This window comes from Podospora pseudoanserina, chromosome 6 (assembly GCF_035222485.1).
Source record: "Podospora pseudoanserina strain CBS 124.78 chromosome 6, whole genome shotgun sequence".
Taxonomy (NCBI): domain Eukaryota; kingdom Fungi; phylum Ascomycota; class Sordariomycetes; order Sordariales; family Podosporaceae; genus Podospora; species Podospora pseudoanserina.
Genome location: NC_085925.1, coordinates 2,437,173 through 2,460,385, shown reverse-complemented (window position 1 = coordinate 2,460,385; position 23,213 = coordinate 2,437,173). Strand labels below are relative to the sequence as shown.

The window sequence follows — 23,213 nt, the reverse complement described above, 5'->3', positions numbered from 1 at the left end:
AAAGCAGCCCACTCCCCACATTGGAAAATAAGGGGAACTATTCACCCAAGCTTATCCAAGCCCAACTTCATTTTGGGTTAAACAAAGCTCAAGTCTTACTTACACCCTTCATGCTCCATCAGGACCTTTGGAATTTACATCTTGACTCACACTGTGTTTATGTATGTATAGTTTTTTCTTTGCTTTTTTAGCATTAATTAATCTTGATTAAATCTACACACCAAAATTTCAATAGTCACATAGCCATTCATCACAACCACCAAGCCATACATAAACCATCAGGAGGTCACACCCACGAGAGCAAAGAAATGGACAATAAGAAAAAGAAGAAAAAGAAGATAGGAAAGGAAAAGATAGATGCCCAATAACAGGATTGAACTGTTGACCTTCGCATTGACTACATACTGTCTCCAGTATTAGTACGACGCTCTAACCAGCTGAGCTAATCGGGCTTCGTGGTTTACTATTTTCTCACTTCCCACCCTCACCCTACATTGTTTTTTGCGCCATGTTGCAAAACCTCCTGGTCACCCCCTTTTCGTCTCCTCCTCCTAACGGGTCAGTTGAGTCCTTTCCTGTTGAATTGTACTCCGTACACAACCAGCCTGACCAACAGCCTCACCAGCTAGCAGATACCTCAGGAAAGCACCCAGCACAACAACCCCCTCCAACTGCCGACGGCCAAACGGAAGCTCTCCCCATTACTCAACCGGCAGCCAAATCCGTCACCGACGACTCACCTCCACCGGCAACCCGCCCCTTCAAGAGCTGATCCTATACCTCACCTTCCTAATCCGTCCAAGTCAGGATCCCCAGCCCAAACCCACCTCCCCCCCACCGCCGTTGTCGGTGAGCCAGCCTCTCCCCCTTTCATCCTTCACCCGCAGCTTCCAGAACCAGAACCGGACTTCGGAAATGAGGAAGCGCAAGTATCTCCAATACTGCTACGTGATGACTCGCGGTAGTTACAAACATCTAGATGATCTCGGCAGTCGTTTGTAGTCCAACATGGAGGGACGGGACTTCCCTTCGGAGACACTAGAAAGCGGGCCGAGGCGTAATGTACAAAAGTTCAGATGACCCAAACGGAAGTGGCAAACTCGAAACAAGCCTTTTTTTCAGCCTCCTCACCCCAGCACAACTGCCACCTCATCTACCAGTCCAAAATTCTTTTCATTCGAGAACGATACACACTGGCAACATTGTTCCTGATAACGATAGCTAGCAAAGTACTCCAGCCCAAAACACAAAAGAAAAGCGGCCACCCCTCAACCCTCCAACCCCAACTCCTTGTAAAAAGCCTCCGAACTCGGCTTCCGCCCAAGAAACTCCTCCAACGAAACCATCTCATCCCTGGACCCTCCCTTAGCCAGCACCGTATGCCTGTACCTCCTCCCCTCCACCCCGTTCATCGGGTCCTTCTTGAACTTGGTATAAAACATGTCAGTCGAATACACCTGCGAGCTCAAATAACCATAATAGCCCGCATCATAACCCCCAATCAAGTGCCCAAACGTCGCCTGGCCATTACCCCAGTTGCTACAAACAACAGTTAGCATTGAAAACTGACTCGAGCCCTTGACAATAAAAAAAAAACTTACCTGGCCTCACCCTGCTCCTCGGGCCCCTTGATCTTGGAAATGTCGGCCCGGAGGTCATTGTACAGTTTGCTGATGTCCAGCTTCTTGAGCTCCTCGTGCGACTTGGGTGTGTGAACTGTCATGTCGAACAGGCCAAAGTGCAGCTGTCTCAGGTTGAAGAGAGCATCGTTGACGTGCTTGGTCGAGATGAGCTTCTCGATAAGATCGTCGGGAATCGACTCGCCCGTCTTGTAGTGTTTGCTCAGGCTCTTGAGCTGACTGGGGGTCCAGCACCAGTTCTCCAGCATCTGACTGGGGGCTTCCACAAAGTCTCGAACCGTGGAAGTGCCATGGTAGCGAGCATACTGAGTGCGGCCGACAAGGTCATGGATACCGTGACCCAGCTCGTGGAAGAGGGTGACAACCTCGTCGTGCTTGAGGAGAGAAGGCTTCTCCTTGGTGGGCTTGGAGAAGTTGCATACCAAGGCGGTGGCGGGGTAGCGTCTTGAACCGTTGGCCTGGATGAAGCCAGGCTGCAGGTTGAAGTTGGCGGCGTGGCCATACTTGCCTTGACGGGGATGGAGATCCAGGTACAGGTACCCGACGAACCCTTCACCCTCCGACTTGTCGTCCCATACGCTAAAGATGATAACATCCTCATGCCACGCGATATCCTCAGCCTTCCCGGTAGGCGAGATACGCGCGCGGTCCTCGGGAGTCAACTGGTTGAAAACGAGGCCAAAGAGCGTCTCAAAGATCTTGAGCATGCCCTCGATGGTGGAGGTGATTGGGAAGTACTCAGCAATCGCATTCTCATCAATGCTGTACTCCTTCTCAATCATCAGGCGGTCGTAGTAACGGTGATCCCAGAGATAGTAGTTGCCATCGTACGGAAGACCGCGCTCCTCGTGGTCCTTCTTCTTCAGCTCCTTGAGGTGTTCGATTTCCTTGAGACCACCGGGGCCGAGACGCTCCTTGAGATCGTTCAAGAAGTCAAGAACAGTCTTGGTCGTCTTGGCCATCTTGTCCTCAATGCGGAAGGTGGCGTGGTCAGGGTAACCGAGCAGACGAGCGGCCTCGTCACGAAGCTCGATAGCCTCACGGAACAGCTCTACATTGTCGTTGCACTTGTTTTCGTTCGCGATGAACACCTTGCGGCGAGTTTCGGGGTTCTTGGCAAACTTGAGGGTGGGGAAGAGGTCGGGGTACTTGAAGGAGAGACGTAGCTTGCCTTCGTTCTCGCCGGTGCCCTTCTCCAGGCCGTCCAAGACATCCTGCGGAACGCCATCGAGCTCCTCTAGGGTGAACCAGAGGCCGCCATTCTCCTCGTTGAGGTTCTTCTGGAAGGCAATGCTGATTTGGCTAAGCTTCTTCTTGATCTCCTTGAAGCGGTCCCTCTTCTCACCCTCGGGAAGACCGAGGCCATTCTTGATGTAGCTCTTGTGTTCCTTCTCCAACAGTCTGGCGCTCTCAACGCTCTCCAGACCGGTGCTCTTGGCCAGCTCTTCGGTGATCAGACGGTCCTTGTCCTTTTCCTTGCTCTCAGCAAGCCCGCTGTTCTTGTAGACGGCATCGACAAGCTTGAAGACGTCCTCACGCATGCTGACCTCGATGCCGAACTCGTCCATAATCTTCTCGGCCTCGGTGCTGGCATCGCGCAGGGCGGCATCAGCGCTGACATACTGGTAGAAGCCAAGGATGCGAGCCGATAGCGAGCTCTGGTTCTCGTCTTCGATCTGGGGGCGGAGGACGGACTCGAAGGTGGCAGCGTCGTTCGGCTTGATCTCAGCAACGAGCTTGTCGAGCAGGGAGCGTGTGTTGTCGCAGAGAGCCTTGGAGTCGGCGACGATGGAGTCCTTGGTGCCGGTGAACAGCGGGGGGTCCTGGGGAGGGTTGGCGTATTTGGCCATGTTGACGTCGGGTGCGTGTGTGTAGAAGGAGCCTAGGGTTGAGTACGACAGTGTAGCTAGACGTGCGGAGGTAGTGGTGGCAGCAGTAACCACATTGAAGACGTGACCGAGAGGAGCTTGACCTTTGAAATGGTGGGGCCGGCTGTACCGTAACTGCGTGAACAGCGCAGAAATGCGGGGGGCGTACCGTGGCGCGGCCAGGATGACGGTGACGGTGGAGAAGAGGAGAAGGGAAAAGAGAAGCAGGAAGACGGCCTGCCGTGCGGAGGGAATGTTGGGCGCCAGGTTGACAACTGCACTGTACGCACGGAGACAGATGTCAATAAGGGAACCCAACTGCGGGGTTTGTGAGAGGGATAGAGAACAAGGTGCTACGGGGTGACGGGTGACGAGAGGCGGGGGAGCGGTGTGCTTAACAGAAGTTCAATCGTGAGCTACGTGGTCCGAGGGAGGAGGCCGAGCGGCACTGGCATCCGTCGTCAAGTGTTGTCTTCACTTGCTGCAGCTCGAACGATGATGTTCGGTAATCGAGGTCCGGCATGCTATGTTTGAGCTAGGACCAGGCCCGACAGGGGTCCGTGCATCTGGCGATCTACCCCTGCTGTCGATGTCGGCGTAAGGGACATATACAGGGTTGTCGACACGGGACTTGGAGTTTTGAGGGCATTGAGAGCCCAGTATTCGCGAAGACATTTGGAAACAGAGTTGGGAAGTGAAGACTGCATGTATCCATGTCCGGGACTGAAAAGCCATATCCCTGCTGGAACCTGCTCGAATCCACATCCATCCATCAAGTCACAGCCACCAGCGCAGTCTCATCAAATGTTGCCAACAAGTCTCTATTACTATCCCAAACCAAAAGGGCACAACAGAGCCTCATCCAGCTGCCCAGAATCGATACATGATAGATCGCCACAAAAGTACTCCAACGCCTGGCCCGCCTCTTAATCGATGCAAGTGCCCCCAAAATGAAAACATGTCTGTCATACTGCAGACCCCCATACGTCCGGTAGCTTCACCTCCCTCTAGTTGGCAAGAATGGTGCGGACGAGCTCCGTGTAGTTGACCTGCCCGTTGCTGGTGTCCACCGCCTTGAGCAGCTCGTCCACCTCCTCCTCGGTCATCTTCTCGCCCAGGTTCGTCAGGATGTACTTGAGCTGGCCCACGCCGATAAAACCCGTCATGTCTTTGTCGAATACTTGGAAGCCGCGGCAGTACTCGTCGGGCTCGCCAGGGTCACGGAAGCCGCCCGGTCGGTTCAGAATGCGCTGGAAGGTCTCAAAGTCGACTATATTGGAGTCGTCTGTCAGTCACTGTGCCTTGTGCACTTCCATGTTCATCTGCTCACAATCACCGCCAACGTTCTTCTCGAGCTCCTGGATCTCGGCAAGGGTTGGGTTCTGGCCGCAGGCGCGCAGGAGATCGCCCAAGCTATCGAGGGTGACACGGCCGTTGCCGCGCTTGTCGAACAGAGAGAAAGCCTCCTTGTAGTTGGTCGAAGCCTGCGGGGAGTCAAACTGATTAGTGGCCATCTTTTTAGGATGCGATGCGATGATTCGAGGTCGGGAGAGAGAAGCAATTGGGCGCAAAAAAAATAGAAAGCAGTCAGTCGTTGTCGTCGCCGTCAAAGACAAGACGACCATCCAACTTTTAAAGTTGGCACCACTGCCCGCCAGGTACAGGTAACCGCCGTACCGCCGTACTGCATCGGTGCGCTAACAATTTGGGGGGGACTGTGGTGGCTGATTGGCTGTGCTGCTGCTTTGATGGCGCTCTCCTGATCCTCGAACTGTGCGTGGCAAATGTACTCACCATTTTGATTGCGTGTGTGATGCAAAACTAAAGGAACGCGCGGAAAAGGCTGGGCAGGAAACTTTGCTGGAATGCTGAGGGCAGAACAAGACGAAGCTATTCGGAAGTTGATGTGCGGTCTAGAGAGTGGATTCAGAGACGGGGGGTTGCCAATTTCTATGGCCTTGGTTTGACCGCCAGCTGAAATGGGCGTGCTGCGCTGTCTTGGTCTGTGCCTCCATGCCGGTGCTTGTTGATTGTTTCACGGGGCAACGGCTCCAGCAACAACCCACCACACGCCTTGGCACTGCCCCTCCTTTTCTTATCGATACGGGGCACTCAGTTTCCCTGAAGTTGAAGTCGAAGATGGCCTTCAAGGCAAGGTCAACCAATCTTTGGCAGGAGTGCCAGAACGAGAGGACCGGGGAAGCCATAGCACGTGATGTCATTCATTCCAGGCACGTGACAGCACACACATCGGCACAGTTCTGTCTCTTTGAGTTTCACTGGTTGGATTATCTCTTATCCGACTAGCTCCAGGTCGCAATCCATCAGCTGTCTGTTGCACAGCAGTCCGACCCCTTTGTCCCTGCCTGATACCTTACCAGCCAGCGGGGCACCTCTCGTCTCCCAGACCGAGGCACGTCATTGCTCCAGCCTCCAGCGGCATTAGCACCTCCCGTTTGCGGGGGCGTAAACCGCTATAACATCGGCGTCGCCCGCATCTCTTAGGGTCCTTGGCGGCTCTTTGCTTGACATTGTGTGATTCGGCTTGCAGCGTGTGCCGCAAAGATTTGTCATTTTCCTCTCACCTAAGCGCATTAAATACATTTAGATGCATCGTCAGCTTCTTCCCTCTTTGTCCTCTCGATTGAACCTCGCTCACCGTCCAGTTTCACGATCCATTCGAGTGCATTCTCCAGCTTACACCTGGTTTCCTCTCCACACTCCAACAACTATAAACTGCCATAACTGTGCTCTACTCATAACGGCATCACACTCTCACAGCCGCACTTTCTTCAAACCCCGTCTCAAGACAGCTCAATTCGCAACCATGTCTGCCACCGATATGACACTCAGGACGTTTTTCCAGTCTCCCAAGTATGCCGTCGTGGGAGCTAGTGCCAACCAGGAGAAGTACGGGTACAAAGGTACCTATCACCAACCTCATCCCTAGGTAATCAACACATACTAACACCGGTTCAAGTCTTCAAATGGTACCTCAACCACAACCTCCCCGTCACCCCCATCAACCCCTCCGGCAAGCCCATTCCCGTCGACGGTGAGGACCACCCCGTTGTCACCTCGCTCAAAGAGATCGAGAAGCCAGAGGAGACCTCAGTTTCGTTCATCACCCCCCCTGCTGTTACCCTTGCCAGTTTGAAAGAGGCAAAGGAGCTCGGCTTCCCGAGTGTGTTTTTGCAGCCGGGCACTTTTAACAATGAGGTGCTGGCTTTTGCGAAGAACAACTTTAGGGCCGTGGTTGCGGGGGATGGGGGTTGGGGAGGGGAGGGGTGGTGTGTGCTTGTTGATGGGGAGAGGGGGTTGAAGGCTGTGGGGAAGTTGTGAGAGAGACGAGTTTGTTATCATGAGCCTAGATGTTGGGATTCAATCCTGATCTGCTGTTTCCTTCGTGCTTGTCATATAATGACTTGTTACTGGAATTCTTATGTTGCAGACACAATGGTTTGTGTATTGGGAAGTCGGTCTCATAGAACAGTTGCTAATCTGGAACTAGGTAGCTCTGATTATAAGACAAAGCGCCCCTGGGAAATTTATTATTCCGTAGTATGTTTTGTGAAGTGCAGGATACAACCAAAACTCCCATCACCATGTATATCAGTTTTCATTTCCTCAGTCTTAATCAGCTTTCAGGACCGAGGCAGAATCTTCTCGAGGTGGGTTGTTGGAACAATGTGTGGATCAAGTCGGGGGCAGCGGGCCTCCAATTCAGAGCCACCTCAGAACCCAAAAAGAAAACCGGAAGCCTACGCTATAACCAGAAGTCGGTGAATATTCAATAGGTGGCAGTAGATTGAAACTTATGTGATCCCGCCACACGGAATATTCAAATTATCCCGGTTGCTATACCAATTTCACTTCCCCAAGAAGCTGTTTTTACTTCTTCCCCAGAAATCAGTCAATAATTTTGCAAGTTGTCAGCTGGACCGTCTCCATCTCACTTCACTGGACAGTCCTGCCACAAAGTCCACAATCGTGCCCAACAAGCATTGAAAGCATCGAAAGACAAATTGAGAAACACGGCGTCCAGCCCATTTCTCCACATCGACCATAATCAGACTCACGATGGTTGAGTCCCGGCCACGACGCGTCACTGCAGTGGCTTTGAAGAGATTCCCTGGCCCACATTGGTTTCGAAAAAGTTTAAGCTTACTTCAGTTACATATACTCTTCTTCTGCCCCGGTGTTTTGCTTTTTTCCATTTCTCTCTCTTATGCAACCGCAGTCATTCCATCGCTTGCAAACGATATGGCACCACACGCCATCGACTCCATGCCCTCGGGGCAATCTGTTAGGTTGATGAGCGAGAAGTTCATCCACAAGAGCGACATCAACCAGATCACACCGCGGATGGATCAGGGAGGCTTTGGCCACCCTTTCATTCTCCTGAAGCGGTCGCATGACGGGTTCATGGCCCTGATTGCGTTGATCTCGTCGTTCGGGTGCTCTTCGCGTGGGACCGCGCAAGCTCCATGGGGGAGGCCAGACCTCAGGAAGATACATTGTAAGTACATCGCCAATCCATTATCATGCATACCGTGCTCAGTTCATGTCAGCTTCCTGTCACCTTCCTGTCAGCTTCCTGTCACCTTCCCGCTACCATCGTATCACCCTCATATCCATCTTCATGTCCAACCTTGCTAACCATCTACCTCACAGCCGACAAGAAGGTTTTCCGCGCAGCCGCCAACTGCAACTCGGAAAGGCCCGATCCCAGTCGGCCTTTCATCCAGCTCCAGCACGGCATCCACTTCAACTTCCCGACGTGGATCGACGTAACCAGAGTCTAGGCCGTGCCGGCGGCCTGCCTGAGCGCCTGGCCTGGGCAGGAGAACAAGCAACTGACGAGGGAGCCCCTCTCTGACCTCCTCGCTCACATGCGCCAGGCGGCTCCGCAGCGCTGGCGCGACGTCAACAACGCCATGGTGACCACAGCCACCACCACCGCCTCTGGGCCCTCTCTCGCCGGTTTGCCAACGCCGCCGTCGACTCCACCGGCGCGTTTGGCGGCCAGTCCCTCACCACCACCACCACCACCACCGCGCCAGACTGACCAATCCTGGCGGCGCTCCCAGGCGCCAGCGTCGTTTGCGGGCGACACCGATAAGAGGAAGAGGCGGACGTCGTCGTCAGATGGGGAAAAGGACTGTAAGGTCCAGAAGGTTGAAGAGTGGAGGCTATCGGCCGGGCCTGTCGGTCAGTGTTGTGGTGGTGTGGTGAAAGAGGAGGGAGATGGTAGGCAGTGGTGCACGGTTGTGCAGAAGAGGAAGAGGGGGAAAAAGTGAAATGACGATGACGACGTCCGCCCAGGCGGCGGTTACAATCACGGATGGCTGGCTGCGTGGAAACTGACGGATAGGATGGGATGGCTGCAGCGACATATCTTCTGATCCTCTCCTCCCTTCACACTCTGCACTGACTACCCTCTTTTTCCCCTTCCCCTTCCCCTTCCCCTTCCCCCTTTCCCCTTCCGCTCCGCTCCGCTCCGCCACATACATGTGAGGAGAGGGTCCGAACAGGAACAAAAACGAGGATTTGGGAGGATATAATCAAGGACGGCAACTTAAGAAGCCGTGATCAGATTTTACAGAGGAGACAGTCACACCCCCTTTGCACCTTTTCGCCAACTTCTCCTCGCCGCGCCACGCCCCTCGACATGATCAAGAGGGATATCAACAACAACGTCGGCAACTCGGTCATGGTGAAAGGCCGTGTTGTCGTACCCCATAGACCCGTGGCAAGGGTTATGTTTTCACACCCGTGCTGTCTTGGAGGAGTATATTTGAACGGTTGGATGATGATCAAGATGGGATGGATGGATGGATGGATGGATGGATGGATGGATGGATGGATGATGAATGATGAATGATGAATGATGGATGATGGATGGTGGAATGAATGGATGATGATCATGATCATGATTGGATGTATGTATGAGTGTGATGACAGGTTTAGAAAGGGGGCCACTCTTTTCCTACTCGTGTGGTTCGCATGAAGGGACCAAGGAAAGGATTTTAGTGAGGGTCTTTTTTTGTTTTTTTTTGGTTGTTGTTGTTATTGTTGTTCAATTTTGGAACAGCTGCACAAATTCAAAGCATGCTTTTCTGGTTGAACCTTGGTGTTTACTTTGCTGTGATGTCTTGCGTTCGATATGCTTTGATGTCACACTCGTGATATCTCTTGCATGTGTTTCTCCTGCCCGTGTTCTCTTGCTTGCTACTAGTGCTTCCCGTACACCTGTGCCTCGCGTGTTGCTTATCCTCCTGTGGCTGCTGCTGCCGACGTGTGATCTGGTGTGATTAGCTCAACTCCCCGTGGGTCCCGAGATCGATCGAGTGCACCTCCAACAAGGTCTGCTCAAGTCAACTCCCTCAGTCAACTCCCCGGAGACGAGCAAATGCCTCGAGCTTGAATATCAAGATTTATGGAAAGTGCATTCCTATGTGCTTAACCGTGTATATACATGGCAACTTTTGCTCCACCCCTTTTGACTTCTAACCCAAAAGTACTGGCTCCACCAGCCCCTTTTTAGCAGATCTGCTGTCGGGCGTTGCCACTGATGGAGAAGTTTGTGTTCTCGCCACATGGCGACTCACGAACAGAGTTGTTGTTCACCTGCAGGGTGATCCAGATGTCCTTGTTGTTGGGGAATTCTGAGCGGGCAGACAGGCGGACCTCTCCACCGCCGTTGACGGTGCCGCTGCGGATCGAGACGTTGTAGCAGTTCTCGATGAGAATGGCGTTGTTCCCGTTGTTGGACAAGTCGACGTTCTGGATAACCACACCACCAGAGCGAGAGACGCAGAAGATACCGCGACCACCACCGCGGGAGATGACCTTGTCGATGTACACGTTGGTGTTGTAGTTCCCATTGGCGTTCTTGCCGTTCTCGTTGGCCATACGGAAGGTGGCATACCCAGTGCCGGTGGCGACGTTGTTGCCATCGACGAGACCGACCCAAGCGTTTCTGGTGTTTTGCAGCAGCAGACCGGACTCGCCCACGTCGCGCGCAATGACAGAGTTGATCTTCAGGCCGTCAATGTTCCAGGTCTCGACAGCATGGCTCCCAGCTCCGGTGACGGTGATGGTGTCCATCTCGACGTTGTAGTTCATGGCGGCGTCGCGGTCGAAACGGATGGCGAGACCACCGCTGAGGTTGAAGTTGAGCTTGCCGAGCTTGAGGTTGCGGGTGCCGGAGACACGGAGGCCAAAGTAAGGGTTGCCCGTCATGGTGAGGAAAGGAATCTGGACATCGTTTACGTTTTGGATCTCAATGGCGCCTCGGCCGGCGCGGTTGCCCACGTTGATGGTACCGCAACCCTCAAAGATCTTGCCCGAGGCGAGGGTGATGGTGCCGGCGCCGATGGATCCTGAGGCGAGAACGGCAACACGCTGCCCGCTGGAGATTCCATCGAGACCGGCCTGAATGGCAGCTCTGTAGTCGGAACCAGAGTAGAGTTGAGTGGAGCCTCTGGTTGTCCTGAAAGAATTGCCTGAGCCGGACACGGTGGCATGGGGGCTGCCTGCACCGCATTGGGCCCGGACACCCGAGGCAAGGGCGAGCACGGCGGTCAGGAAGAGGCTGCTGAGTTGCGTCATGGTTGATGCGAGACTGCTTGCCGGGAAGGGAATCCTGGGGGAGTACTACCGACTAGAGATGTGGTAAGTAGCTGACTTCATATATTTCCCTACCTCAGCCCCCCAAGGCGCCTCCGCTACCTCGAGCGAAAGGTGTCACTAATATGTTCGCCAAAGCGGAGGCAATTATTCCGCGGCGACATCGTTGGCGGAAATCAAAGATCCCAGCACGGGTTTATTAACAATAACGGCCTGTAAATAAGTGTTTCACGTCTCCGCATGCAACCCAAGAACCCGGGACAACCCAATTCTCGGAAAAGCCCACTGGAGCCGCCTTGGCCTCGGCGAGAGATGGCCGTACCGGTTTCGATCAGCGCTCCGTGTTCTCGGCGTCGGTGAGCGGGAATGCTGGGTAGGTAGTTGGAAGCTATGCTCATGATGGATGGCCAAGGACTCCGCTTGCTGTGTGGCGCTCTGTGCGAACTCCATGGTAGCTGCAGTGCTCTCGTCAGACGAAAGGGAGTAGAGACAAACAGCTGATAGTAGTCTTGAGAATTCTTTGCCATGTAGTCGTGTGATTTGTCTCGAGTTGAAGTTAAAAAAGACACAGAATGGAACGGCCCGGCAATTGGTGCGGGTCTGGGGCGCTTGCCCCTGCAGGTGCTTGGAGCCGATAAGCGACAGGAGTAGTCTGGCCTACTACCTACGTAAAGCCTCGTGGGCTCTGCCTGTTTGGCCTGCTGTAAGTAAGGTAGTACTTAAAAAGAATTATGAGCTGTACAATTGTGGATGAAGAGCTAACGCACGGGGCGCGGGATGCCCCTGGCTACATTACTGACTAATTGGAAGTGAAGCGACGAACTCACGGTGATCCCGGTGAGCGAGCGACAGGATCACGATGAGCATAGTGAGCGACAGGAAGGAAAGGTGATCCAGGTGATCCACGGGTCTATGTATCCCTTTTAGAGGTTCTGGATCAGAGTTCGTTACATGAGCGTAAACGTAAATAAAACCTGCTACTGAGTTGAAGGATTTAGCTTAGTAAAGTAAAGAGATATTTCTCTTTTCAGCTACTTTAGGCTAAGGCGCTAAGCACGCACAGGCCACTTAAGCCCAGGCACAAAACAGTGCCTAAAGCCTAACCAAAACTTCTTTTTTCCGTCTGAAGCCCTATCCCGGACAGAAGACGACTCCTACAAACCTCATTTCAGACGACCAACAAGCCCTCAAACTTCAGCTGACCTAATTCTTACCTACCTGGTACTTACTTACGCTTTCCAGCCTGATGCTTATTTTCAGGCTTTAATTACTACAGTTGCGACGCAAACGCCCATTCAGGATCTGCGTGGTGGCTTACCGCAGCTTTATCAGCTCTCGAATCTCCGTCGACGTAGCCAGCAGCAAGGCGGAGTTCCTTCCACGGTGTGTAGGCGGGCATTGCCTTGGTAAGGCGGCCTGGAAAAGAGCCCTCCAATACTATCACAGCTCAAATGCCGCGGACATTTCAGGACCCTGCTGCGAATGGCTCAATAGAAAGCTGGATTTTCGGAGGTCGCGACAAGAGTGCGTCCACGGGTATGACCACCCCCGCCAAGGAAAACCCCACCCTGCCGCCGCCCGCCGACTCGGGCTCGGAGCCTCCCCCAATCATCAGTGACATTTTGCCCCCCCGAACCGCAACCCATAGCCCCGCAGTCCAATTTGCCTCAACTGCACAGGGAGATGCCGGCCTCAAAGGTACAAAGTATACTACCGATGCTGAAAGGAGAAAAGCCATCTCTGACGCTTTGAAACGACGACGCACTTCGGGAGCCAATGACCAAAGCCATGGCCAGCACAAAAAGTTGCAAACGGTCAACTTTCAACCCACAGTTATATCACCCGTCCCTCTGCCGGCCTATGTCTCTGCTCAAAGTCTGTCCCGTCCCACTGTCTCTGCACCAGCCCCAGCATCATCGTCGTCTACTTCGGAGACTTCTGATGTCGAGATGATGGACCAGTTGGACCCTGTTTTCCCACCAGAAAACATCCCGGACGACAGTAACGATGGTGACTGGGAAGAGGGGTCGGAAGTAGGTGAGGTCTCTGTCCTCACAACCCCCGTAAACAGCCAGGTTCAGGCCGAGGCCGCCGAAGTAGCAAAGGTCGAACCGCACGCCCTAGACCTCACTCCATCCGGACGACCTTATTTGCGTTGGAATAATGAGTCTATGTACGGTACCACTATACCAGATGGATATGAGTGGTCCTCGGCTCGTCCTGGCTTTCCCTGGTAGGTTTCGGAATTTCTACTTCTGAAGTCGTATGTACTAATGTTTTAGGATCTGCCCTGTTCGATCGTGTCGGAAGCTTTTTCCTGCCATAAAGCAGCTGGGTGGACATTTCGTCGTATGCCTTGCCTTCAATTGTATTTTTTCCACCCATGATTGCTCACACTCTGCCACAGCGTCAACATCGAGGTTCCCTGTTGCACGACAATATGGACGGAACCCTCTCGGTACGAGGACATTATGCCAAACTCCGGGATGGTGAAGGTCAAGCTTCGGGTGCCAAACCGAAACCGGGCATTGTGGTCTCGGTAGGAGCTCTGGATCCGTCTGAACCTCTCATGGTCGCTCCCTCGCTACCGGAACAAGGACACGGACGATACGATGTCGACAACAGCCAGCCCCCATCGGGAGCTGGAAGCGAATATAGTGGTGCCCAGAGTCCTATGACCAGTCTTGCCAAAGTAAGCTCAGCATCTCATTTTAATTCTCCTACCCCCCGGCGACCCCAAAGCCCTCTGGAAAGCCCTCCAGCCTTTACCTTAGGCACTTCAAAGGTCGGGAGCCTCCTAGCAAGGGGCATGTCAGGACCTTGCTTTCTCTTCCTCAACTACCAGATTTCGACTGGAACCACATGCGGATCAGGACCAACCCCTTCTCTGATACCAACCCGCGAGACATCACTGCCCTAATCCTGCAAGTGACAGGAGAGCCTGCCCCCAAGTCGTGTGGCCGAGGCGCAAGTGGCAACGGCCTATTTCAGTCATGCGTCATGATTTCTCCTCGAGCTCCTGATGATATTGTTAGCAAGGTGATCAGGCTGTGCGAACTGCTTTTACCATCCTAACCAGACGTATTGCACTCTGAAGGACCGGGGAAGGGAGAGGGCAGGCAGGATACTTCGCAGCGGGCAAGGGGCCCAACAGGACTACGAGGATCCAGGATGGGACGATGCAGACATCAGCACGTCGAATGTGTCGGAGCAAGCTGTCGGTTTGCTAACCGCAAACACCACCCAGACTTCTCCGACCGTTTCATCTTCTGACGGCTTCGAATTTGCTTCACCGGGAAGAAGGTACACGGAATGGGATGGTACGTGTGCATTTGATGAATGTGATGGAGACAAAACAAACTCACGAGTCGCAGATGACAACGGAGACCCTAGATCGCTATGCGGAGTCATGATTCCTGCTGGATATACTGAGCTTTCGGGACCGAGACCGTTCCGGTGTCCAATCAGAAGCTGCGAGACAAAGTGTATAAAGGTGAAGGATCTGGGTTTTCATTTCTCGGTACGTCTCCTGGCTGGAGAAGTCATTGTCTGCGAACCTTTCTGATGTCTTTCCTAGCGCTCCCATTATGCAAGTTATCTCAAAGACAACGGAGATGGGAGCTTTGATCTCGTTGGTGTATATGCCCCCAAGCGAGGCAACATTGGTCCAAGCGGCAAGATCCTTCACCCGCGCCCCTCGATTGTTGTCGCCAAAACGCGGCCCGATGGGTCGGTTGAGTGGGCGGCGAACTGGTGGATCTTGCGGCATCATATGTTGCCTGCTACTGCTGCTGCCGATGTGCCCGTGGGCGATGAAGCACTGGCTAATCGGAGTTGGCCGCCAAAAAGCACCTGGGATCATATGGAGGCGGAAGAGAAAACTAGTCAGGGGGCGGTGGCAGAAGAGAACGCCAGTCGAATGGCGGCGGAGCAGCAGAGGGCAGCGGAACAGCAGAGCCCGGCGGAACCAATGGCCAATGTGATGGCAGGAAGGTCACTTAGAAGAATACCGGGAACCAACCGGGCTCATATGAATGTTTGGCTCCCGGGGGTTAAGACGCCCGGGGTTATGAGGAAGGAACAACAACAACAATATCGTATGCACACACTGAGATGGTCGGATGTGCATCAAAGGCCCGTGCCACCGCGTCCAAAGTCTCCACAAGCTGCGCAGGCTACAGCCCAGGCTCAGCAGGCTGTTCCACAGGCCCCTCAGGTCTCGCAAGCTGAACAGCCGGCGGATATTGCACGCAACGCTGCCGTGGAGGGGGTTGAGGAAGAACATGAGGGTGTTTCCACTCGGTACAAGCTGAGGGCGCGGACTTCTGAGTCGGGACATTTCTACCCACAGGCGCCGCCTCCAGCTCCAGCAGAACCTGACGAGTCTATCCCAGAAGAACCAGCCCCACCATCACCCATCGTAAAACACCAGCGGCGGCAACCCAAAAGCCGCATTTTGGAAGGTATACCATCATCCAACGGTGTCCAAACCACGGGCTTCATCATCGCGGAGCAAGTTTTGGAAATGGAAGACTGGGAGGTTGCGCCGGGGCGGATCAGGGAGATGGACCCCAAATCCGAGAGCATTGCCTTTTCCAAGTCTTTTCTTTCGAGCACGCATGCTGTGGAGGTGTGCGAGGATGTGGCTTTCCGGGTGGATGTTATCAGGAGCGGTCAGACTTTCAAGATCGAGGGGGAGGAGAACCAGCTCAGGCTGGTGTCGCTTGCTGCGGGGAAGTTGAGGGTCAAGATTGGGGAGGAGCCTGAGTTTGTGATGGGGCCGCATGGGATGTTCAAGGTCAAGGCTGGGGCGGGGTGTACGGTGAGGAACAGGATGTATGTGGAGGCTATTATTCATACGACGGTTTTGAATGGGTTTTCTTGAAGGGTTTTGGGGCTAGTGGTTGAGGGGAACATAGTTTTGCATGTGGGTATTTTGTTGCAGTAGATAATCATGGAGCGTGGGATAAATGGCTGTGGTTTTGTCGAGGTGCATGTTGAAGCGTTTACCTGGTGGAGTTTGTATGCATTGCATGACTGAATTAAATAGCTATAGACATGATGAGGAACATTGGTTTGGTTTCTGGCAGGAAACAATATAAGAAAACAAAGACTCCTCACGTTGTGTTTCTATTGCAGTATTCAAAGACCATTTGCCAAAAAGCCGCAGGGAATGCTCTGGAAGATTGTAATTCGGCGGTGGCGTTTACGGATGGTTTTGTTTTGGGCAAGAAGGTGCGGAATGATACGGGCTGGGCAGTTTGTGCAAGTTCAGCGTGAGGACGTGGTCAACTACCTGCGGGTGCCATTTTCGAGTTCACGGTTGCCAAATTCAACACTCCATTACACACCTGAAAGACGCAATAACAAAAAATCAAAATAGCTACTCAAATTGGTATCATATTTCCTCCCTCCCTTCATATCCCCCAAGTCCCTCCTCCCCCCCATGCTCTACCATTGTCCCATTCATTGCCCCATTCCAAAACCTTCATCTCTCAAATACCCCTCTTCCCCTCCCCCTTCCTCGCCCTCCGATCCCCCAAATCACCAGGGTACCTCACCACAACATAAAAAGCATGAATCATGCCCGGCAACCACGCCAAGATCGTGAGCAGGATGTTGATAAAAAAATGCGCGTCACATCCCCTCTTCAAGAAGACCGCCACCGGGGGGAGGAAGATGGCCATGATGAGGAGGATGACGTCACTTCCTGTGAAACTTGATGAACTCGTCCTGGTGGTAGCTGGGGGTACGGCGGTGGATGCCATCGAGTCACGGTTTGTGTGGTCCATACCCACGGGGTGGGTTGTTGGTGTTGCTCCTGCGCCTACGCCTGCGGAAGACGAGGTAGGAGGGGCGGCGTAGTAGTCGTTGGTGTGGGGTTTGGTGTTGTCGGTGTACACAGGTTGTTGCATAGGGTTGGCAGAGGAGGAGGAGGTGCCGCCAGTGATGCCCGTGTCCATTCCCATGCCCCCGTTGTTGTTGTTGTTGTTGTAGTTGTAGTTGTATGCCGGTGATTTCTCCATCTTGCAGCTGGTCGTGGTCTCTCTTGTTGGGTAGTAGGTAGGTATGTTGTAGGTATGTAATCAAACTGTGTTGTTACTTGTGGTAGGTATCAAACTTGCTTGACTCGTGATAGTTCTGTAGGTGACAAGGTGATGCTTGATTCAAAAGTCTGTCGCTAAGAACAAATTCAAAACCGCACCAAAAAAAGACCCTTATATTCCCCCCCACGGTCCCAAACCATCCCTCAATGACGTCTCAATCCGGCCTGATCGATCGACACAAACGGTAGCTTTGCGTGTAAGTCAGGCAAATCTACGTCATAGTTCGTTCTGCCCAGAACACACCCGACCAGCACCCGCTGACCTCGCTCCAACCACTCGCCACCCACTAACCACCGCCACACCAAAACCTTTAGCCTTACTTCCCGTGTTAGCCGTGCCACAAAATATGCTCAACAAATGCCCAGCCAAATTCCCACTGTTTAGCACGCGCGGCATTATAACCACATCCCTTCATCAAAGCCACACATACCTATGCCTAGAATAGTAAACAAGATGCCAAGTATATTCATTCTATTCATGACCCATCCCTCTCAATCGCTCATAGTAACAAAACGCCAACCTCTACTCTACAGTCATATGCATGGTGATATGTACACTAAAAAAAAAACACGAGGCCCGTGTATCATGACCCAACACAACCCGAACCACCGCTTCCAGCCAATGTAGCCCAAAAACAACGCTCATTATTGTCATCATAAACGTACATCAAGCCTTCTTCCCCTCGCTCTCCTCTTTTTCCTCAGCCTCCTTGGCCTTTCCCTCGCGGTACTTGGCCATCTTCTCCATCAGATACCGCCACGTCCTCGTCCAGCCGCTGGTGAGGGGTCCCTTCAGGGATTGTGTCGTGGCCGGCCAGCTGATAGTCTGCTTAATCACCTCCCGAATATAGCTGCGCAGCTCGGTGGGGTCGTCCTGCACAATACGCCTCTCAAACCCGCCGCCCTCGCGACGCTTGAACGAGATCGAGTCCTCATTCTTACTTTCCTCCATCATCTTGTTGAACTCTAGCTGCGGTATGGCGAATTTCCTCTGGTACTGAAAGTAGAGACGTGACCGGAATGACTTTGGCAGCCGGCGCACCATGTTGCCGCGTTTGACAGGGTCCATATCCTGAACGAGGTTGAGGTTGCTAGCCTCCCACACCCAGTCCTTGGCGCTGGTTCCCGGGTCGTTGAACTCGACGTTGGGGAGTGTCTCGATAAGTGGGAGATACAGCCGTCTAAAGTTGGTCATGTTGTTGCCGACAATGTTCTTGACCTTGCTTGGGTTCTCCGTTGGCAGGGCCATTCGTGGGTCGCCGAGATAGCTGATGCCGGCAATGGTGGCATAGAGCTCTTCTTCGCTGAACTTTGGCGGCAACAGCAGCAGGGCCGTCCTCAAAGCGGAAAGCAGGTTGATCTGGTTGGCGAGACGAATCTTGGGGTCATCGCGCAGAATCTTCACTGGCTTGTGCAACCGACCGGCCAGATACAGTGTGTCCCAGTTGGTCAGGTCTTCCTCCAGTGTCTTTAGCAGCACCACTCCGTACTTGATCAAAATCCCGTTGACAACAACATATGGGTTAAAGTAGACACCAGCACCCATTCTGTCCTGCACATAAGATACGGCCCCCGACCCGAGCGTGGCAAGGCCCGAGTAATGATCGCGGTGTTGTTTCATATTGAGAGAGTGCCAGTGTTGCGTGTGGGACACGCCGAAGATAAAGTCAATCATTTTCGGTGTGCCATCTTGATGTCTTGCTACCGCTGGTGGGCATTTTGGATGTATAGCCTTTACTTCTTCGGGGGTTGCCATTTTGCCGTTGGATTTCGATTGTGGAAACACTCCGGATCCATAAGCAAATGCATAACGGATCGGCGCCCGGAACGCCCAAGGGATAGCCTTCAAGACTTCCTTGAACTCGGCGTCGAACGGTATGTGTTGGTTGACGCCAAAGTTGGCGTGGGGTAGGTCGGAAAAGGATTCGATCTTAAAGTTTGGGTTCGTCTCCCAGTCCTTGAGGTCGCTGACAACCGAAGACTCCGAGTCGGATCTGCTCGAGGCCTCGTCTGCGATGGCCTGGGCAGACTTGGTGTCGGACCTTGATGTGTCGGTGGCCTGGTCGGCGGCAGCATCGTGTTGGGCGCCCTCCCTTGTCTCCTTGTCCAGCTCATTCTTATCCTCAACGTTCGTTCCGTATCGTCGCGCAGTTCCAAAGGGAAGTGGTCTGGTCGTGGTGGGCCGGGGGCGCAGTGGGAGGCGACCCTAGATGGAAAGCTTTTGGTGAGCTATGACGTTGGCCAACCACTGGAGGGGACGGGGACTCACCCTCAGCAGAAACGGGAGGCGGTTGGAGGTGGGAGCAGCCATTGGGATTTGGATTTCAGAGTAAAATAAAAATAAAAAAAAAAGATTGAATACTTCTGGAATGTTGTTTTTCTTAAAAAAAGAGCAGCGGATGCCGCGGGAAGTATCACCTGGTGTCCGTATCCAAAGCCATGGATGTTGTGGAACCAAGGGAAAGTTGAAGCTGGGAGCTCCAGGACGATGAAGACCCTGGGCGGGCCATAGCTCGGGCACGGGCCTCCCGGTTCCGCGTCATTGGCAGGGGCACACGCGCTTTCTTTGTTCTCCCCACAGATCGAAGCCTTGGCGGGCATTCCATCGACATGCCAAGCTTTTCTTTACTGAGTTAATATCACAAAAGCATCTCTGGTGTTGCTTGTCTTGGTAGAGGAGGAGGAAGGAATTTCACCTGGACAGGGCTCTCAGCATTCAGTATACATACCGACATCTGGCCGTAACAGGCGGAGCGGTGACTGCTGAATGCCGAAGCTGGACGTACACAACCACGGCGGCCAGACTGACAAGAGCTCTCGTCTTCAGGATATTCATTGAATGAGAGAAAGAGAGAGAGAGCCTCCATTCTATCGCACTCCCATGTCAGGACATCGGTAGTCTACGGATTGAAATACTGGGAGACATGCTACAACAGCGGACAGCGGAGCAAAGCAAACAGCAAAGTACTTTGGACACAGCAGTTACCGCTCCTGCCCCGAGAGTGCTGGGCTCTCCCATAAAGGCCCCGGCCAACAAACCCGACCAATCCATCAAAATTTTAACTTTTCTTCCAAATCCTACTCTGTAGGTACCCTCAACATCTCAACCGCGACAGCTTCTTCTCCAGAAGCCACCATCACATCCGAAATCCCAGCCGAGCCCTCTTTATTGACAAGTCCCGCTTTATTTTGCCAGCAGCCAATCATCGCCCCCTCCCCCCACAGCAACCCTTTCCAAACAATCGCTCTCCAAAATGCCCGAACCCCCAGAACCAAACACACCCAAAACGCGACCGGTGAACAACAGCAAAACTTCCCAACTAATGCGGTCCTTCACCCCCAAAGGCGAGCCGCCCGGGTCGGCCCGGCGTCCCTCCGTCTCCAGCAACGGCGCCCCCAGCTTCCGCGCCACCGTTGCCGGCGGCGCCTCAAGACCGACGCTCTCTTCCCAATCCAGAGTAAGTTTTCGCGACGCCCGACGCGCGCCGGAAGCAATCAGGCTGACAAAAAGACACCAAAAAAGATCGCCGCCTTTCGCAACAGCACAACCTCCCACAACCTCCTCACGGGCGAACCAACAAACGCCCCCAACCCCCGAGCCAGCACCATGTCACGGCTCAGCGGACCCTCCCCCGCAACGAGCAGAGAAAGTCGCGAAAGCAGCAAAGAGAACCACGAACCTTGCGAGAGCGACGAACAGCGAAAACTAATCGAGGACCTCAAAGCCGAGGTCGGCACGCTAAAATACCAAATCAGCAACTACGAGCAAGAAAAGGAGCTGGCGCGTCTGCAGATGGAGAATGAAATTCGAGACACCAAGCGACGGGCGGAAGACGACTTCAAGGCGAAGCAAGCCGCCGACGCGGAAAAGGGACGTGCCCAGCGGCAGGTTGAGGTGTTGCAGGCGGAACTTGACGAGCTGAGAACGGAGCAGGAGAGGCAGAAACGGGAGCTGGAGGCCAAGGCTAGGAGCGCGGTGGATGAGGCGAGGGTGCTGAGGGAGGAGCTTGAGGATTTGAGTGCGGAGAAGGATGAGGCGGCGAGGGTGGCGGAGCGGGAGGTTAATGACCTCCGGGCTAAGCTTGCGGCGTGTCAGCGGGGGAAGAGTGAGTTGGAGGAGGGGAATAAGGGGATGGAGGAGATGCTGGAGAGGGTGCAGGCTGCGTTGGGGGAGAAGGATGAGATTATTGGGGAGCTGGAGGCGCAGGTGCTGATGCTCAAGGCGCAGACGGGGGACGCGGAGACTATTGCTGTTATCAGGAGGGAGCTGTCGGATCAGGTGACGCATATTAGGGCGCTGGAGGCGAAGAATAGGGAGCAGATTACCGAGCTCAGGCACTTGCGCCAGGTGCACAAGGCTGTGGAGGTGGTCGAGGAGGAGAAGAGGTCTTTGCAGCGGAAGGTGGAGGCTGCGGTTGGTGTTGAGCGGGAGCTGGCGGAGGAGAGGACGCAGAGGCAGAGGTTGGAGGATGAGAGGATGGCTTGGGCGGCGTATTTGGAGGGTGAGGGGCAGGCTGAGTTTGACTCGCCTGAGGAGGTGGCCAGGGCTCTTGTTGCTGAGCGGCTCAGCTCGGCGAGTTTGCTGGAGAAGATAGGGTCTCTCCAGCCTGAGGTTGCTGATCGGGATAATATTATTAGGTCTCTTGAGGAGGAGAAGGCCGGGCTGCTGGAGCAGATTGAGAAACTCAAGGCTCCTGGGGGGTCCAGTGGGGGGAACGATAAGGCTCGTGCCCGTCTGGACAGGCAGCGCGCCCTTGCCGTTAAGGAGGTTGAGTACCTTAGGGCGCAACTCAGGACGTTTGACATGGAGGATATCACCATGCAGCCTGAGACAGTGGACGAGCAAAAGGCGCAGAGGATACAGGAGCTGGAGGATCTGGTTGATCGGTACAAGACCGAGGTTGCGACGCTTCACGCCGATTTGACGTCTCTCGAATCTGCCGCTGTGTCTCCGGTTCAGCCTGTCATTGGGAGCAAGCGTCCCCGATCAGACTCTGACGACGCGGAATCCGAACATTTGGGGCAGCTGGCCAGGAAAAACAGGAAACTCCAGGCTGAGCTTGCCGACGTTCAGCAAACGCTACATCTTTTACGAAAAGAACACGCCGTCACGGTTGAACAGCTAGCCAAGGCAAAAGAACGGGCCTCGACCCGAGTTTTGTCTCTTAGGTCTAACCCAACATCCGACTACGAAGCCATCAAGACAGCCACCTTGGCCGCGTTGAAAGCCGAAAACGCCGAGCTGGTAGCTCACATACAACGTCAGCCAACACTGTTTTCCACCGTACCCACATCGCAACTCGCCGCTGCCCAAAGGGAGGTAGCAGAGGCAAAAGCAGAAACCGCCTCGGCGCACAAGAGTTCACGTCGACTGAAGGAGGTGTGGGCGGCAAAGTCGGCAGAGTTCAAAGAGGCTGTTTTTAGCACGCTGGGGTGGACGGTGAGTTTTATCCCTGGGGGGAAGATGAGGGTCGAGAGCGTTTACTACCCCTCAAAAACGGACGAGCACGAGAACAGCATTGTTTTTGATGGGGAGAAGGGGACGATGAAGGTTGGTGGTGGGCCGAGGAGCGAGTTTGCGGTGAGGATTGGGGATCTGATCAAATTCTGGGTGAGGGAGAGGGGGTGCGTGCCGGGGTTTTTGGCGGCTTTGACGTTGGAGTTTTGGGAGGAGAGGCATGGGGGGCAGGAGGATCACTCTTCTTAGGGAGGGGAGGATGGGATGAAGGGGGAGGAGGGGGATGATGAGTGGGAGAGGAAGTGGTATGGAAGGGAGGTGGCGTAGAATGGGCTTGTTTGTTTGTTTCTGTGGGCGAAAAACGGAGTTTTTACATGGATCAAGGGTCAAGGTTTTTAATGAAATATGAACATTGCATCGCAAAGAAGGACATAGATGAAGAGATAATCGAGTATTACACATTAAACAGAGGCACCACAAAAACAGGTGGTTCGGGTATTGTGATGACG

The 23,213-nt window shown here is 53.7% G+C and overlaps 9 protein-coding genes and 1 non-coding gene across 10 annotated transcripts; 4 read left to right on the top strand and 6 right to left on the bottom strand.

The window, feature by feature from the left end:
- Positions 1-358: 358 nt before the first annotated feature.
- On the bottom strand, positions 359-452 carry QC764_0095300. Its single transcript has one exon. It is a non-coding gene; the product is annotated as a tRNA-Ile (tRNA).
- A 661-nt stretch (positions 453-1,113) lies between these two features.
- On the bottom strand, positions 1,114-3,490 carry PRD1 (metalloendopeptidase; the record flags this gene model as incomplete). The annotated part of the gene is made up of 2 exons (XM_062948550.1): positions 1,114-1,539; positions 1,602-3,490. 2 exons carry the CDS (start codon positions 3,488-3,490, stop codon positions 1,269-1,271), a joined length of 2,160 nt encoding a protein of 719 aa, XP_062797740.1. The 3' UTR covers positions 1,114-1,268.
- A 1,025-nt stretch (positions 3,491-4,515) lies between these two features.
- On the bottom strand, positions 4,516-5,765 carry cdc4 (myosin II light chain; the record flags this gene model as incomplete). The annotated part of the gene is made up of 3 exons (XM_062948551.1): positions 5,303-5,765; positions 4,839-4,992; positions 4,516-4,778 (listed from the first exon to the last, which is right to left on the bottom strand). The coding sequence occupies exons 1-3, from the start codon at positions 5,303-5,305 to the stop codon at positions 4,516-4,518; spliced, it is 420 nt and encodes a 139-aa protein (XP_062797739.1). The 5' UTR covers positions 5,306-5,765.
- Positions 5,744-7,173, top strand: QC764_600320 (uncharacterized protein). Its single transcript, XM_062948552.1, has 2 exons — positions 5,744-6,432; positions 6,489-7,173. The coding sequence occupies exons 1-2, from the start codon at positions 6,117-6,119 to the stop codon at positions 6,848-6,850; spliced, it is 678 nt and encodes a 225-aa protein (XP_062797738.1). The 5' UTR covers positions 5,744-6,116; the 3' UTR covers positions 6,851-7,173.
- Positions 7,174-7,588: 415 nt separating this feature from the next.
- On the top strand, positions 7,589-8,808 carry QC764_600325 (uncharacterized protein; the record flags this gene model as incomplete). Its single annotated transcript, XM_062948553.1, has 3 exons — positions 7,589-8,027; positions 8,183-8,298; positions 8,353-8,808. The coding sequence occupies 3 exons, from the start codon at positions 7,589-7,591 to the stop codon at positions 8,806-8,808; spliced, it is 1,011 nt and encodes a 336-aa protein (XP_062797737.1).
- Positions 8,809-10,051: 1,243 nt separating this feature from the next.
- QC764_600330 (uncharacterized protein) lies at positions 10,052-11,122 on the bottom strand (the record flags this gene model as incomplete). Its single annotated transcript, XM_062948554.1, has 1 exon — positions 10,052-11,122. The coding sequence occupies one exon, from the start codon at positions 11,120-11,122 to the stop codon at positions 10,052-10,054; it is 1,071 nt and encodes a 356-aa protein (XP_062797736.1).
- A 1,077-nt stretch (positions 11,123-12,199) lies between these two features.
- Positions 12,200-16,272, top strand: QC764_600340 (uncharacterized protein). The gene is made up of 7 exons (XM_062948555.1): positions 12,200-13,373; positions 13,423-13,489; positions 13,548-13,832; positions 13,883-14,170; positions 14,220-14,460; positions 14,515-14,660; positions 14,718-16,272. Exons 1-7 carry the CDS (start codon positions 12,592-12,594, stop codon positions 16,023-16,025), a joined length of 3,117 nt encoding a protein of 1,038 aa, XP_062797735.1. The 5' UTR covers positions 12,200-12,591; the 3' UTR covers positions 16,026-16,272.
- A 363-nt stretch (positions 16,273-16,635) lies between these two features.
- On the bottom strand, positions 16,636-17,166 carry PMP3_2 (plasma membrane proteolipid Pmp3; the record flags this gene model as incomplete). The annotated part of the gene is made up of 1 exon (XM_062948556.1): positions 16,636-17,166. One exon carries the CDS (start codon positions 17,164-17,166, stop codon positions 16,636-16,638), a length of 531 nt encoding a protein of 176 aa, XP_062797734.1.
- A 464-nt stretch (positions 17,167-17,630) lies between these two features.
- On the bottom strand, positions 17,631-19,682 carry TAM41 (Mitochondrial translocator assembly and maintenance protein 41). Its single transcript, XM_062948557.1, has 2 exons — positions 19,516-19,682; positions 17,631-19,452 (listed from the first exon to the last, which is right to left on the bottom strand). The coding sequence occupies exons 1-2, from the start codon at positions 19,555-19,557 to the stop codon at positions 17,914-17,916; spliced, it is 1,581 nt and encodes a 526-aa protein (XP_062797733.1). The 5' UTR covers positions 19,558-19,682; the 3' UTR covers positions 17,631-17,913.
- Positions 19,683-19,864: 182 nt separating this feature from the next.
- On the top strand, positions 19,865-23,180 carry MAD1 (coiled-coil domain-containing protein mad1). Its single transcript, XM_062948558.1, has 2 exons — positions 19,865-20,704; positions 20,770-23,180. Exons 1-2 carry the CDS (start codon positions 20,501-20,503, stop codon positions 22,951-22,953), a joined length of 2,388 nt encoding a protein of 795 aa, XP_062797732.1. The 5' UTR covers positions 19,865-20,500; the 3' UTR covers positions 22,954-23,180.
- The last annotated feature ends 33 nt before the right edge of the window (positions 23,181-23,213 follow it).

Coding starts and splice junctions, on each gene's coding strand:
- MAD1 (XM_062948558.1), top strand. CDS start 20,501: ATGCCCGAACCCCCAGAACCAAACACACCCAAAACGCGACCGGTGAAC. Junction 20,705..20,769: donor CGCTCTCTTCCCAATCCAGA/GTAAGTTTTCGC, acceptor ACACCAAAAAAG/ATCGCCGCCTTTCGCAACAG.
- QC764_600320 (XM_062948552.1), top strand. CDS start 6,117: ATGCATCGTCAGCTTCTTCCCTCTTTGTCCTCTCGATTGAACCTCGCT. Junction 6,433..6,488: donor GGAGAAGTACGGGTACAAAG/GTACCTATCACC, acceptor CACCGGTTCAAG/TCTTCAAATGGTACCTCAAC.
- TAM41 (XM_062948557.1), bottom strand. CDS start 19,557: ATGGCTGCTCCCACCTCCAACCGCCTCCCGTTTCTGCTGAGG. Junction 19,453..19,515: donor GCCTCCCGTTTCTGCTGAGG/GTGAGTCCCCGT, acceptor CTTTCCATCTAG/GGTCGCCTCCCACTGCGCCC.
- QC764_600340 (XM_062948555.1), top strand. CDS start 12,592: ATGCCGCGGACATTTCAGGACCCTGCTGCGAATGGCTCAATAGAAAGC. Junction 13,374..13,422: donor GCTCGTCCTGGCTTTCCCTG/GTAGGTTTCGGA, acceptor CTAATGTTTTAG/GATCTGCCCTGTTCGATCGT. Junction 14,171..14,219: donor CTCGAGCTCCTGATGATATT/GTTAGCAAGGTG, acceptor CATCCTAACCAG/ACGTATTGCACTCTGAAGGA.